Source organism: Hylobates moloch, unplaced genomic scaffold, assembly GCF_009828535.3.
Source record: "Hylobates moloch isolate HMO894 unplaced genomic scaffold, HMol_V3 SCAFFOLD_16, whole genome shotgun sequence".
Taxonomy (NCBI): domain Eukaryota; kingdom Metazoa; phylum Chordata; class Mammalia; order Primates; family Hylobatidae; genus Hylobates; species Hylobates moloch.
Window position 1 is genome coordinate 5,663,677 of NW_026652291.1, and position 16,949 is coordinate 5,680,625.

Here is a 16,949-nt window from a genome sequence, read left to right on the forward strand (position 1 = left end):
CACCACCACCACCACCACCACCACCACCACCACCACCACCACCACCACCACCACCACCACCACCACCACCACCACCACCACCACCACCACCACCACCACCACCACCACCACCACCACCACCACCACCACCATCACCATCATCACCACTGACATCACCACCACCATCACCACCATCAGCAACACCATCACCACCACCATCACCATCACCACCACCAGCATTACTACCATCACCACCACCACCATCACCACCATCACCACCACCACTGCCAGCATCACCATCACCACTGCCACCATCACCACCACCACCACTGCCAGCATCACCACCATCACCACTGCCATCACCATCACCAACAGCATCACCACCACCACCAGCATCACCACCACCACCACCACACCATCACCACCATCACCACCACCACCATCACCACTGTCATCATCACCACCACTGTCACCACCATGACTGCCAGCACCACCACCATCACCACTACCATCACCACTATCACTATCACCAGGATGATCACCACCATCACCACCATTATCACCACCACCATCACCATTTACCACCACCATCATCACCATTACCACCAGCATCAACATCATCACCACCACTTCCACCATAATCGCTACCACTATCACCGTCACCACCACCATTGTCACCACCATCACCACCACCATCACCACCACCACATCACCACTACCACCACCATCACAAACACCACCACCATCACCACCACCACCATCACCAACACCAACATACCACCACCACCACCAATACCACCACCACTACCACCACCACCACTACCACCACCACCACCCACCCACCACCACCACCACTACAACCACCACCACCCACTACCACCACCACTGATTGGTGACTGTTAGAGGAGCAGAAAGCAAATGCATTATCTCAGAAACTGGAAAATAAGGTGAATGAAATCAAGCATTAATTCTGACTTTCCTATATGAACTCTACCACTGGGTACCAACATAGTAGATGAAGGAAAGTTTCTCTTCATAGAAGTACTATATCTAATAAATGAAGAAGAAAAGCTAACATTGGAAATCAATAGTTGGCAACCTTTATGGATCTAGGCACTGGGTATCAACAGCTACTAATGTCACAAAAAGTGAGAAAAACCCATTATGTGCCTCCTAAAGGAAAAATACAGCAACACACATAGAGCCTGAATATGACCAAGCCTCAATATCCAGAAATCACTTTATGGGAAATACAGGGGACAGAGGAACACGTGAAACACCACCACAAAGATGCATTCAGCAAAATCCAGTGTGGAAAATGCTACAGGACAAATGAGCCAGTTTCATCAACAAATTTACTGTAATAGAGGGAGAGAGAGAACACCTATGGATTAACAGAAACTAATAAGTCATATCAACCAACTACCATTGTGTGGGCCTTTTTTTGCTTCCTGGTTTAAACAAATTGTTAAAAAAATGTAAATTGAAAATTTGAACATGCAACTGGCCATCTGATGATATTAAGACATCAATGCTGATTTGGGTTGGGGAGGAGACAATGATACTGTGGTTATATTAAAAATAAGAGAGCAGGTCTGTGCTGTAGCTCACGCCTGTAATCCCAGCACTTTGGAAGGCCAAGGACAGGTGGATTCCTTGAGTTCAGGAGTTCCAGACCAGCCTGGGCAACATGGTAAAACCTCATCTCTACTAAAAATACAAAAAATTAGCCAGGTGTGGTGGTGCATGCCTGTAGTCCCAGCTACTTGGGAGGCTGAGGTGGGAGGATTGCTTGAGCTTGAGGGATAGAGGTTGCAGTGAGCCAAGATCACGCCACTGTACTCCAACCTGGGTGACAGAGTGAGACTCTGTCTAAGAAAAAAAAGGCAGAGCTGGGTGCAGTGGCACACACCTATTCAAGGGGCTGAGGCTGTAGTGTACTGTGATCACACCTGTGAGTACCCACTGCACTCCAGCCTGCAACATAGTGAGACCTCATCTCTAACAATAAAAAACAGCCATTAAAAACAATGAGAGCTGCCGGGGGCAGTGGCTCATGCCTGTAATTGCAGCACTTTGGGAGGCCGAGGCGGGCAGATCACTTGAGGCCAGGAGTTTGAGACCAGCCTGGCCAATCTGGCAAAACCCTGTCTCTACTAAAAATACAAAAATTAGCCAGGCGTGGTGACGTAAGCCTGTAGTCTCTGCTACTCAGGAGGCTGAGGCAAGAGAATTGCTTGAACCCGGGAGGCAGAGGTTACAGTGAGCTGAAATCGTGCCACTGCACTCCAGCCTGAGCAACAGTGCAAGACTCCAACTCAAAAAAAGAAAAAAAAAACCCAAAAACACAAAAAATAAGAGGGCAATTCTTCCAGCTGTGGTCAAATGAGAAGGTTGGCCAATCCTCTCCCTATAAAGCAATTATGAAATTCTATAAAACTGACAAAAACAACCATCTCCGGACTCTGTAAATTGAACAAAGACATGAAAATCTGAGAAGTGTTTATGTTTGAAAACCTTCTCAACTTCAGGTAAAAACAGGGTGAATCCATCACGTTCTTCCCTGGGCTGCCCTCACTCCTTCACAGCAGCTGGGCCAGCACAGGGGTCCTGGCAGGGAAGAGCAGGCTCTGAGGACCATGCAGCTGTGGTAAAGGGGCTCACTCCATATGGAGCCCTGGGCAAGAGTAGCACTGGGACGGAAGTGACCATCTCTAGGGCAGTCGAGTGGGAGGGCCAAGGTTTCTACTCGCCTGGGGTTATGGTTATTGTATGGCTGAGCGCATTCCTGGCTGACGGGAGGCTGGTGCGTGCACAGTGGAGGCAGGAAAGGATCCTGGCTATTCAGACACCCTTCTGGCCCATCTGAGTCTGCACATGTGCATAGGGGAGATGTAAAAGGGCGAGTGGAAAGTAAAAGCCAGGCGGACATGGAAACGGCCTGAACTTTGAACATGCCCTTCTACCTGCCCACAGAGCCACTGGCAGAGGATGGAGCCTTACTGTCTTAATTTATTTGTGCATAACCTCTGCCCAATCATTCATTCAAACTACATGAAGCAAAAATAGAGTTTAAAAGAGAAATTTGGTGGCTCCTGCCTGTAATCCCACTTTGGGAGGCTGAGGCAGGAAGACTGCTTGAGCCCAGGAGTTTCAGTTTAGAGACATAGGAATACCCTGTCTCTAAAAAAATTACCTGGGTGTGGTGGTGCCTGCCTGCAGTCCCAGCTACTTGGGAGGCTGAGGTGGCAGAATCACTTGAGCCCAGGAGGTCAGGGCTGCAGTGAGCCGTGTTTGTGCTAGTGTACACCAGCCTAGGTGACAGAGCGAAAAAAAAAAAAAAAAGAAAAGAAAGAAAAGAGAAATCTGAATAGACTTGTGAGAAGTAAAGAAATTGAATTAGTAATTAAAAACCTTCCCACAAAGAAAAGCCCAGATGGTTTCACCAAATTCACATAGATTCTGTCAAATATTTAATATAAAACCAACTTTTCACAAACTCTTTCAGAAAACAGAGGAGAGAACACTTCCTAATTTACTCTGTAAGGCCGGCAGTACTCTCATAGCTGAGACAGACAAAGATGCCACAAGAAAAGAAAACTATACACCAATATCCCTTAGAAACATGGAGGCAAAAATCCTTAATAGAATACTAGCAAACACATGTAAAAGAGATTATACACCATGATTAAGTGGAATTTATCACAGGAATGTGAAGCTGGTTTAACATCTGAAAATTAATAAAATGTAGTGATATTAATAAGATGAAGGATGAAACCCACATAATAATCCCAACAGATGCAGAAAAAGCATCTGATAAACTCCAAACCCATTCATGCTAAAACCTCCAAACAAATTAGAAATAGAAGGGAACTTTCTCACTATGATAAAGGGCATCTTTATCCCTCATGATGAAAGACTGAATGCTTTTTCTCCTCAGAAAAAGAGGAAAATTAATGTAGTGATATTAATATAATACTGAAACAACTTTCTGCGGTTTCAGTAACCTGTGGTCAATTGTGGTCTGCAAATATTACGTATAATACAGTATTCTGAAAGAGAAACCATATTCACATAACTCTTATTACAATATATTGTTATATTGTTCTACTTTATTATTATTGTTGTTAATCTCTTACTGTACCTGATTTATACATTTAACTTTGCCATAGGCATGTATGTATAGGAAGAAACATAGTACACTTAGTGTTTGGTGTTATCCATAGTTTCAGGCACCTGTGTGGGGTCTTGGAAGGTAGCACCTGTGGATTAGGAGGGACTATTATACTAAAACTAATCAAAGAAGTTTAGAAAGGTCATAGGATATAAGATCTATGTGCAAAATTCAATCCTATTTTTACATACTAGCAGCCAACCAACTGAAAATAAAATTCAGAAAACAATTCCATTCACAATGGCATAAAAAAAGCTTACTTTGGAATAAATTTAACAAAGGAAGTGCAAGCTTGTACATCAACAACTATAAAGCATTGCTGAGAAAAAGTAAAGACCTAAATAAATGGAGAGACATTCTTTGCTCATGATGAGAAGAGTCACTATTGTCCAGGTGGCAATTTCCCCCATATTGATCTGTAAATTAAACATAATCCCTCTTACAATCCTAACAGGCTTTTCAAAGTTAGAAATTGACAAGCTGGCCTAGTGTGGTGCCTCACACCTGTAATCCCAACACTTTGGGAGGCCAAGGTGAGAGGATCTCTGGAGGCCAGGAGTTTGAGACCAGCCTGGGCCACAAAGTAAGACCCTGTGTCTACAAAAACATTTCAAAAAACAAAATAATTAAAAAAGACAAGCTGATCCTAAAATTTATATAAAATTTTATATATAGTAGGAACCTAAAATAGCCAACACTATTTTGAAAAAAACAACAAATTTGCAGCAGTGACACTACTCAATTTGAAAATTTCCTCGAAGGTCATAGTAATCAAGGCTGTGGGTTATCGGCTCAAGGATAAACATAGGTGAAGGGGACAGAACTGAGTATCTGGAAGTAAACCTTTACATTTTTGATCAATTGATTTTTGACAAAAGTGTCATTGATAATTCAACAGGGAAAGACTGTGTTTTCAACAAAAAGTGCTGGGACAACTAGATACCTCTATGCAGAGCAAACAGGCTCTTCCCTCTCACCATCCACAAGAAACAAGTCTAGAGTACTCTTGTAACTCTTGTGTAATTAACTCAAATGGATCATAGACTTGAATGTAAGGGCTAAAACAACTCTTCTAAAAGAAAGCATACGAGGAAATATTCATGATCTTGGATAGGACCCCAAAGGTATGATCCACAAAAGGAAAAATTGATAAACCGAACTTCATCAGAATTAAAAGCTTTTGTGCTTTAAAAAACCCCATTAAGAAAACGAAGGCTGGGCATGGTGGCTCACACCTATAATCCCAGCAGTTTTGGGAGGCCGAGGCAGGCGGATCACTTGGGCCCAGGAGTTCAAGACCAGCCTGGGCAACATGGCGAAACCCTGTCTCTAACAAAAATACAAAAATTAGCCAGGTGTGGTGGTGTGTGCCTGTGTTCCCAGCTACTTGTGAGGCTGAGGTGAGAGGATTGCTTGGACCTGAGGTCAAGGCTGCAATGAGCCATGATCGTGCCAGTGCACTCCAGCCTGGGTGACACAGCGAGACGTTGTCTCAAAGAAAAAAAAAAAAAAGATAAGCCATACATTCAGAAAAAATATTTGCAAATCATCTATCTGATAAAGACTGTATATATGGAATACATAAAGAAAACTTACTACTCAACAGTAAGACAAATAGCCCAATTAAAAATTGGCAATATCTGAATAGACATTTCACCAAAGAAGATATTGGAATGACTAATATGCACATTAAAAAATGCTCAATATCAGTAGTCATTAGGGAAACACCAATTAAAACCACAATGAGATGCCATTACACCCTCTTTAGAATAACTATACTCAAAAAGACAATAACAAGTATTGGGAGGATGTGATGATACTAGAACCCTAGCACATGGCTGGTGAGAATGTAAAACAGGACAGGCAGTCTGGCAGTTTCATAAAATGTTAAACATAAGTTTACCATATAATCCGTCAATTCCACTCCTAAGAATTTACTCGAGAAATGAAAACAAACACAAAAAGGCATATACATGAATGTTCATAGCATTATTCATAATAATAAAAAACCAGAAACAATCTAAATCCATAAGGCCAGGGTGCGGTGGCTCACGCCTGTAATCCCGGCACTTTGGGAGGCCGAGGTGGGTGGATCACCTGAGGTCAGGAGTTCGAGACAGCTTGGCCAATATGGCGAAACCCCATCTCTACTAAAAATACAAAAATTAGCCAGGTGTGGTGGCATGCACCTGTAATCCCAGCTACTCGGGAGGCTGAGGCAGAAGAATCGCTTGAACCCAGGAGGCAGAGGTTGCAGCGAGGCTCTGTCTCAAAAAAAAAAAAAAAATCCATCATTAACTGATGCATGGATAAACAAGATGTGGTATATATCCATAAAATGGAAAACTACCCAGCAATGACAAGGAATATACTACTGCTCCGTGCACAATAACATGGATTAATCTCAAAAACATGATTCTACGTGAATGAAGTCAGATGCAACCAACTACATATTGTAGGAATCCATTTACACGGTATGTCCAGAAAAAGCAATTTTTGGAAACAGAAAACAGATCAGTAGTTTCCTTGGACTGGGGGTGAGGGTGGAAGTGAACTGCTAATGGGCATGGAGGAAACTTTTTGGGTGATGAAAAGGTTCAAAAACTGGACTGTAGTGATGGTTGTTGCATAGCTCCACAAGCTTATAAAGAATCAACGAGTTGTACATTTATAATGGTTCATTATTGTATGTAAATTACTCCTCAATAAAGCTGTTAAAAAGAGTCCTCATCTTTTTGGCATATATACAATTATTAACAGATGAAATGATGAGCTGTCTGGGAACTGCTTCAGAATATGGGAGGCGGGTGGTGGGTGGGGCTACAGACGGAGGAAACTGGCTGAGAGCTGATCATCATTGAAGCTGGCGGTTGAGTACATGGGGTTCATTATTCTATTCTGTTTAATTTTGTCTGTGTTTGAAATTTTCCATAACACAAGCACAGTGACCCAAAGGAGGGAAAAGAACCCTAAATGCCATAATTATGTGCATGTCTAATTTAAATTTCACTCTGAGGAGGCTTGTGAAATTTTTTCTTTAAAGACACTGACACAGAATCTCAATTCTGTTGTGATTTTAAAGTAGTGAATACAATAGCAAAGACATGGAATCAACCCAAATGCCCATCAGTAGTAGACTGGATGAAGAAAATGTGGTATATATACACCATGGAATACTAAGCAGCCATAAAAAGGAACAAGACCGTGTCCTCTGTGGGGATATGGATGGAGCTGGAAGCTGTTATCCTCAGCATACTACTGTAGGAACAGAAAACCAAATACCACATGCGCTCACTTATAAGTGGGAGCTGAATGATGAGAACATGTGGACACACTGGGCGGGGAACAACACACATTGGGGCCTGTTGGAGGGGGGCAAGGGGGAGGGAGAGCATCAGGAACAACAGCTAACGGGTGCTGGGCTTAATATGTGGGTGATGGGTTGATCTGTGCATTAAACCACCATGGCACACGTTTACCTATGTAACAAACCAGCACATCCTGCACATGGACTCCGGAACTTAAAATAAAAGTTGATTAAAAAAAATAAAGTAGTGAATGGTTTGGAGTCTAACCTGGTGAGTATCGCATTACAGAGAGCTGTTCGTTTCCATCTGTGTGAACGGTGACCAAGTCTTTTGTTTCTGTGTCAAACACAAACCACCTGTTATCAACATGAGAAAAAGCACAGTAAGTTGTTTAATGAGAAAATGAAGATTATGACAATAGTGGGATGAATAAAAATTATTAATCATAAAAGCTTAATACTCGGAATTTGCTTAATAAGAAAGCTTATTCCCAGCTTTTATTCAAAGAAAATTTCCTATATATAAGCATTTTCTAATGAAAGGAACAGCATATTGGCTAGCATTCAAAACTATGCCATTATCAACACTATGACATGGTTTCTCTGTGTTTGTGCTTTGTCATTTCCACATGGAGAGAAAGCGCTGGGCAGGGAAGATGCCAATACCTAGTGCCAGGGCATATGGTGAGGGGAAGCCATGAAGGACCACCTGCAAGAGCTCACCCAGGTTTCCAGGGCGAAGCAGGACCATGCAGGAGGATGGGGCTGGGACAACTCCGGGGTGGTGGTGTTCCCGGTGGTGCTGCAGACAGAGCAGGCCGAGAGGACAGGCCTTATGGGGATGCCACCCTGCAACCAACAGGGCGAGGGAAAGCACAGAGCAAATGGGAGAAATCGGAGTGGAGGACTGGTCTTCTGACTTCACCTCGCTGGGCCATTTCCTCAGTGGTGAGTTGGGGAGAGGAGCCCAGGTCCACTTCGCAGGCTCAATATTAAAGTCGAATGATAATGGACGTGGAAGTGCTTTGTATCCTCTGATAAGCACACAGTACCCATTAAATGTGTGTTAACATCAGAATGACTGAACTCTCCTGCCTGTTATATTCTCAAGGGGTGGTGGTGAGCCCCTGGTGTTTTAAGGATAAATGGAATGCGGATAAATGGATACGTGGATAAGGATAAATGGATAAGCTGTTGCTGCAGTTTCTAACCTTCGTGAGGACATCCCATCAGCATGTCCAGTGATGCAGAGTGAGTATCCCTTGTCTTCCACAGGAGCCCCGCTAGCCATGCATTGTCAGATGTCCTGCCCCCCAGAAATGTGGATTTTGCTTCTCAGTGCCGATTTCTTGCATCTTCAACAACTATTTACCTTTAATGTGCTATTTAACCTTAATAGACGCTGGGACTGATTAGAACATGGCTTTGAAGTGTCCTGTTAAATCAACAGCATTGGGAGCTAAGCCCAACCTAGGACCTGAGTGGCAAGAGGTACAGATGAGGGGCTGGATTAGGTGACCTGATCCGTCTCCTCCACCACGGGAGGAGAATCACCACTGTGATTCTGAGCACTGTCACCATGTCCCACACGCACAGTAGGCATGCTGGCATCTGTCAGCTTATTGGGAGGCCAGTCATCAGAAGGTGGGAGCCTGATGAGTTAGAAGCTTTAGCTGTCTCAAAGCGAGTCAAATGAGAGGTGGTGTGTGTGTGTGTGTGTGTGTGTGTGTGTGTGTGTGTATGTCTGTGTGCGTGTGTATGGCTATACAAACGTTTTCATGAAGAATGCTGTTGGCTATGTGGAGCCCAATACTTAATATATTGCTACCTATGACCTACAAAGGGCTACCCCTTTCTTTATCCATACAGGCTCTGCAGTCATAGCAACAGAATATACGTGCTACACTTTTTAGAGAGGAAGGGTGGGAGGAAAAATATTTGACTGAAACCACAGTAAATGTATACAGTACAATGAGCAGCATAAATGTTCAATCAAAACCCGGAAAGCAATGATAATAATAACCCCTGCAGTGCCGGATGGGCAGCCCTGGCAGGTGCTGTGTGCACTGTCTCCTTTGATCCTCAGTGCAACACAGCCAGGCAGGGAATATCACAATTTACAGAAAAAGAAACAAATTCGGAGAGCTTATGTAACTGGCTCAAAGACACTGCTGCTAAGTGGCAAAGCTGAGCTGCAAACACAGACCCACCATCCGGTGTGTAGGAGGTGCCAGGTGAATAGGTATTAACTCAATTGGAATATGAGGCTCAGGGTCTGGGCAGTTCCTAAAATTTTGAAAGGGCAGCTAGAAAAAGCATTTATTTTCTATTTTTAATTTTTTTTTAGAGATGGGGTCTCGCTCTGTGGCTTAGGCGAGGGTACAGTGGTGCAATCATAGTGCGACGCAGCCTCGATCTCCTGATCTTAAGAGATCCCCCTGCCTTAGCCTCCTGAGTAGCTAATACAGATGTGGACCACCATATCCAGCTCAATTTTAAATTTTTTCTAGAGATAGGGTCTTGCTATGTTGCCCAGGCTGGTCTTGAACTCCTAGCCTCAAACGATCTTCCTGCCTAGGCCTCTCAAAGGGTTGGGATTACAAGTGTGAGCCACTGTGACCAGGAGTAGAAAAGGCATTTTTAAATGCTCAGCTCTTTGAAATGTCTTCTTGCTTCATTCCAAAATCAAGGCTCCTCCCACAGCCTCAAGATCAGGGCTTGAGAAGCTCCACAAATCCTCTGAGATTATAGGCAAAACGTGTGTGTGGCTGGGTGTGGTGGCTCATCCCTGTGATCTCAGCACTTTGGGAGACCGAGGTGGGAGGACTGCTTGAACCAGAGTTCAAGACCAGCCTGGGCAACACAGTGAGACCTGTGTCTCTACAAAAGATAGAATATTAGTTGAGCATGGCAGTGCATGCCTGTAGTCCCAGCTACTTGGGAGGCTGAGGTGGGAGGATCACTTAAGCCCTGGAGGCTGCAGTAAGCTGTGATTGTGCCACTGTACTCCAGTCTGGGTGACAGGGTGAGACCTGTCTCAAAAAACAAACAAAAAAAGTGTGTGTGTCTAGTGGAGGTAGAGGGTCCTTTTCCAGGAGAGAGGGTCTACAGCTTTCCTCAGATTTCCCCAAGGCTGAAAATGTAATGGGCCACTGTTTCAAGTTTTGCTTTTAACTTAATTCTTGGTAAGTCATTAGAAGCTGCGAACATGCAGCCAAGAGCTGAACGGGGGCCCGTTTCTGGGGAAATAGAAACAACAGGCCTCTTTTCCATGAGCTTTGCAAGCACAAGCCCTGCTGGCATGGACTTACCTCCCAGTGAGTGTTCCGACTGCAACCACAGACCCTGAAGGATGAAAACCAGAAGACTGAGCTGGATCCTAAAATATTTTAAAGGAAGTGTAAATTGATGAACAGATAGAACACTATAGCATAAAACACACACACGCACACGTGCGTGCGTGCACAAATGCTCACACTTCTAATTCCTTAGGGCTATATGGCTCTATTTGAAAAGTCTCTTTTCTAGAGAAAAATGTTTTCCTACTTGAATGAATGCTGTGTTTCAATAATGCTAAATTTCTACCCACCCCCACCCTCTTTTGAGGCAGGATCTCACTCTACTGCACAGGCTGGAGTGCAATGGCACAATCATGACTTATTGCAGCCTTGACCTCCCAGGCACAAGTGAAACTCCTGGCTCAGCCTCTGAAGCAGCTGGGACTACAGGTGTCTGTCACCACACCTGGCTAATTTTTTTATTTTTTATTTTGTAGAGATGGACTCTTCCTATGCTGCCCAGGCTGGTCTCGAACTCCTGGGCTCAAGTGATCCTCCTGCCTCTGCCTCCCAAAGTCCTGGGATTATAGGTGTAAGCCATTGAGCCTGACCTAAATTTCTATCCTTTTAGGATTTTTCCCTTTTTGTCTTATATCCCCTCATATCTACAGTAATCTGATGAAAGACAGGCAAATGCCCTTCTACAAAGTCACAGCTTATAGAACGCAGCCCCTTCAGTTGACTCCCTGTGCTGAGTGGTAAGCTCATCGAATAGTGTACCTGATTGCTCCGGAAAGACAACCACGGCACCCAACTCCATGACATGGAGACTGGGTGAGTGCCCACTGGATGCAAAACACTATGGAGGCCTGGAAGGATCACAAGATGAGCAAGGCATGTTCTAGGTTTTGATCCAGTGGAACACACACACAGTTGTCACTAACTCAGATACAAGATGGAATGATCCATGAAAGAGATACAAATCAAGGTGCCGTGGAATCACAGCGGAGGGAGGGATGAGGTGACACTGGGAAGCTGGGCCAAGGCTTCGCAGGGCAGACGACTGGACTTGGGCCTCCCAGGAGAGGAAGAATGATCACTGGTGAAGGTGAGATGTGGCCACTCCAGTCGTTTTTTGGACCATGGTGAAGGGGGCAATAATATAATAAAAGTGATGGAAGCAACACAGCTCTGGGCATATTTGAGGAATGGCAGATAGGTCAATGGGCTTACAGCACAGAGTATATGACACTAGTGATATCACTGCCATGGTAAGGACTTTGATCACTAGGAAATAAGAACACTTTGAATGGTCTTGTCCTTTCAATAAAAAGAGTGACATGATTGAATATGTGTTTTAGATAAAGCGCACTTGGCAGGAGTGTTTAGGATGAAGACAGAAGAGATTAAGGAAGATCAGGAAGAAAAGTAGCAATGGGAATCTAGGAGGGAAAACAGGATGCCCTGAGATCCACTGGATAATCTAAAAAACCAAGAGAAAGAAACTTGATATATGATTACATTATTTCAATGCTTTCTTTCTACAGTGGGAGCTGTAATTAAGCTCAGAGCTGCCATTAATATACAAACAGAAATCGTGTTCACTTGAAGCTTTACCATTTACAAAGCACTTCTGTCTGTGTCATTCATCTGGGCCTCGTAACAATTTTGAGATGTGGACACTGAGTTACAGATGTCCAGGGTCACAAGGCCAGTAGGCAGAGGAGCCAGAACTTCATTGCAGTTCCCTGGCTTCCAGTTTAGAGCTCCGACCCTTATGTTAGGCTAAATGGTTAACAGCCTGGTAAAGGAGCTGTCATTGCCTTCAGCCCTCCTGGACCACCAGGGCATAGGTAGAACATACAACACTGTTTCCTTTAGCCCCTTCCTGCCATCGTGGGCCACACCTGCTCTCTGAGTGGCAGTGCCTGCCCCTTGGGCCCTTCCACCTCACAGCTCAGCTGGCCACCAGTGACCAGCACCCCTTCAGTGAAAATGAAGGGAAGGGAGCCAAAACTTGGACCTAGCACCTGGGACATGCCAGTAACTCTATGGGGGATGAAAGTATGATGTGTTGGTTTACAGAAGGGCTATTTCCTCTGTGCAATGGGATGGCACAGATCATTAGGGCACCGGCAACAGAGAATGAGCTTCTGATTCGCTGCAGTGCAATGCAGTGGAAAGAACCAGAGTTTAGGAGTCAGACTGAGAGGGGTCCTAACACTGGCTAGGTCACTCACTAACTTAGTGACCTTGGCAAGTTATTTAACTTCTCTACACCTCAATTTCCTAATCAATAAAATCAGAGTTAAAAAAAACACCTGCAGAGTTGCTACGGGGATTAAGGATAATACACGCACAGTGCTTGGCATGCAGTCAGTGCTCAAGTAATATACATGGGGAAAGGGCATTTCAACACTCTGACAGGTCATCAGAGTTTCTTTTGCAAAATTCACAGAGATGTTGACTTTTTTTTTTTTTTTTTGAGACAGAATTTCACTCTTGTTGCCCAGGCTGGAGTGCAATGGCATGATCTTGGCTCACTGCAACCTCCACCTTCCGGGTTCAAGCAATTCTCCTGCCTCAGCCTCCCAAGGAGCTGGGACTACAGGCATGCACCACCATGCCCGGCTAATTTTGTATTTTTAGTAGAAATGGGGTTTCTCCATGTTGGTCAGGCTGGTCTCGAGCTCCCAACCTCAGGTGATCCGCCTGCCTTGGCCTCCCAAAGTGCTGGGATTACAGGCGTGTGCCACCGTGCCCAGCTGACTTTCAAACGAAAGTTCACTTTACCATCAAACTCAAAATGTAGAGATATATTCAATCGTGTGTTTAGTACAGCTTGTAAATTCCCATTCAAAGGGTACACTGTAAATAGAATGTAGGCTCATAACAAGTATTTTTCAGCTCTTAAGATGGTTGAGAGACTGTACTTGGAAAATCTGACAATGAGCTCAGACAGAACAACTTGTCAGAAAATTTCAACAGTAAACTTCAAAATTACAGGCTGAGGCCACTTGAGGCAATGTTAAAAGTAACACTGTTAAATTCAATTGCAATGTTAAGGCAACTCTAAATAGATAAATAACATTTGCTTTGGGACAACTTTATATCACTGTTGATTTCATGTAAAAAATAAATAAACATGTTCCAGATGAATTTCTGTAAGAAAAATGGAAATGTAATGTGCACGTTTACCTCTATTATTTTGTCCCAGACGGGACGGTGACCCACAGCGTCCCAGAGAGTGGCATGCTTGTCATGCCCACAGGTCAAGAACTGAGGTTTTGAGGCATGGATGGCCAGTCCCCAGAGCTCATCAGTGTGACCCTACAAATAACCAAGACAAACAGAAGCGCTCTGAGATACTACAGTCCGCACTCAGGAGCCGTAAGGGATGAGGAACCGAGCCTTCATGCTGACTTCATAACTGCTTTCAACAGTCTCCTCCCATCTTCCGGCAGCCACTGACACTCTGGGGTGGAGGAAGGTTATTGCAGTATAAAGCACAGTAATGAGCACCTGATTGTAATGCTTGATTAGAGTCTGATAGAATGCAAAATGAGAGTGTTTGCTGGGCCTGCTGAGCGGGATCGTACCTGAGTAATGGGTGTGAAGTCCCCTGACAGAGTGCCCTGCAGGACAAAGTTTCGAGTTGTGCCAATCAAGATCACATCGCCTTTCCCCTCAGCCACTGTCCGTATTGGACCAAACTGTTCTGGAATCTGCATTGAAAAGTCATATGAAAAGAAAAGATGTACAATTTCATTCAGTTGTTAGTTCGGTAATTCAAAACACTTATCATAATGATAGTCCCTATAACAGTTTTATATACACATATGTATATACATATAATGTACATTCAAATATATATGTTGTATACACATACATACGGAGAGTTTCACATAGATAGATACCACAGCTGGCCAGGTGCAGTGGCTGACGCCTGTAATCCCAGCACGTTGGGAGGCCAAGGCAGGCAGATCACCTGAGGTCAGGAGTTGGAGACCAGCCTGGCCAACATGATGAAACCCCGTCTCTACTAAAAATACAAAAATTAGCTGGGCGTAGTGGTGGGTGGCTGTAATCCAAGCTACTTGGGAGGCTGAGGCAGGAGAATCACTTGAACCCAGGAGGTGGAGGTTGCAGTGAGCCGAGATCACGCCATGACACTCCAGCCTGGGTGACAAGAGCAAAACTCCATCTCAAAAAAACAGATACCACAGCCAACTGTTGAGTGAATGATCAAAACCCTAAGCCTTACTTTTAAACTACAAACATTTTATATATCTTTATATATCTTAGAAGCATCAGCAAGAATGAGGTTAAGAAAAAGCATTTTCCTTAACAAAATTTAAACATAAGGAATGCTACTGGTTAGTTTTCTCTTTACTTTTTACAATTTCTGATAGCAACAGTAGATACAATTCGGAAAGCAAAGAATAACATAGGCCAGGCGTGGTAGCTCACATCTGTAATCCCAGCACTTTGGGGGGACAAGGTGGGTGGATTGCTTGAGCCCAGGAGTTCCAGACCAGCCTGGGCAATATAGCGAGACTCCATTTCTACCAAAAATAGAAAAAAAAAATTAGCTGGGTATGGTGGTGTGTATAGTCCCAGCTACTCAAGAGGCTGAGGTGGGAGAATCACTTGAGCCTGGGAGGCAGAGGATGAAGATCACGCCACTGCACTCCAGCCTGGGTGACAGAGCCAGACCCTGTCTCAAAATAATAATAATAATAATATTAATAATAACAACAACAACATAACACTGCCATAACACAACTTAAAATGGTAAGTTCTTTGGCAATGTCACTCTGTTCAGTTTAAAAATCAACATAAACATATGGAATAATCTAAATGTTAAGAGACAGAATTGCAAAATACACCCATTAAGAACAATTTGCTATGATGAAGAAACAGTTCTTGTACTATAAAAAGAACAAATGCTGCAGCTTGACCCTGGCGGGTTGCTGTTAGGCTCTCCCGTTCCAGGAGAGAAGCAGCCTCCCCTCACACATTCTCCAGTGTGGCTTGTTAGCACAGATTTGAGTCAAGCTGATGATGACCCATGCTAATGAGGAGGAATCAGATACTAACAAACAGTGAATAGCTTTTATGAAATTAGATGGGGCTTTGGAGCTTTCTTTACAGTTACAATATGACTTGGGCATGTCTATGACTCTAGCAATTCACAATATGTTCAACCAAATGCTGGTCAAATCTTATTATTAAAAATGTTCTCACAACAGAATCTCCATGCAAGGGTAAGTGATTTCCAAAGCTCAGATGAAGAACTTCCTTTATTAAGGGAAATAATCAACAGAACCAAATTTTCACACTGCCAGAGGGTGGCGCCATGTTGCTCTCTGATGTAAAATATAAGTGTTTTGTGTGTATCTGGGTTCAAAGTCCTAAAGTCTGTCCATTCTAAGCTAGGGATGAAAAGCATCACCCTTCAGAATGAGACCAATTTTGCAGTGTCTGCTCACGATTTCCTGGAATCTGGTGGAGAAAATTCACTGAGTGGGTAGAAGGAATATTAAATATCTTGCCTCTGGTGCCTACTGGAATGCAGGGCTGCCAAGTAGATAATGGGGAGGTACACTGGGTATCAAAAGGAGTCACAGCCCTAGGGAGCACATTGGCACTTAGCTGAGTGCCATGTGCAAAGTAGATACTCAACAAATACTAGTTCACTCAATGCAATAATGTCTCCAAAATAACATGCTAGAAATTAAAAATTAAAGGAGGCTGGGCGTGGTGGCTCACGCTTGTAATCCAGCACTTTGGGAGGCTGAGGTGGGAGGATCACTTGAGCTCAGGAGTTCCAAACCAGCCTGGGCAACATCTCTACAAAATTAAAAAAATTAGCCAGGTGTGGTGGTGTGTGTCTGTAGTCCCAGCTACTTGGGAGGCTGAGGTGGGAGGATCGCTTGAGCCCAGGAGGGGGAGGTTGCAGTAAACTGTGATCGCACCACTGCACTCCAGCCTGGGTGACAGAGCCAGACCCTGCTCTAAAAAAAAAAAAAAGAAAAAGAAAAGAAAGAAAAAGAAAAAGTTAAAAGAGAAGACAGATTTTTATAATAAATCAAAATGTGGGTAACAGTCCCTTGGAAAATTGAGAATAAAAATGTTCTAAATATGAAGTGTGTTACAACCTCAAGTTTTATAAACCTAATTCTATTTTATTAGTTATATTTAACCTGCC

General features: G+C 43.8%; 1 protein-coding gene across 2 annotated transcripts in view; it reads right to left on the minus strand.

Moving 5' to 3' along the window:
• EML1 (EMAP like 1) overlaps nt 1–16,949 on the minus strand; it is a 163,912-nt gene that overhangs the window by 18,805 nt on the left and 128,158 nt on the right. For both annotated transcript variants that reach the window (XM_032179899.2, XM_032179898.2), the window contains 4 exons: nt 14,338–14,463; nt 13,937–14,068; nt 10,772–10,839; nt 7,729–7,817 (listed from right to left, as the gene is read on the minus strand). In XM_032179899.2, coding sequence (XP_032035790.1) covers nt 7,729–7,817; nt 10,772–10,839; nt 13,937–14,068; nt 14,338–14,463 — 415 coding nt within the window. The remainder of the gene's footprint in view (nt 1–7,728; nt 7,818–10,771; nt 10,840–13,936; nt 14,069–14,337; nt 14,464–16,949) is intronic.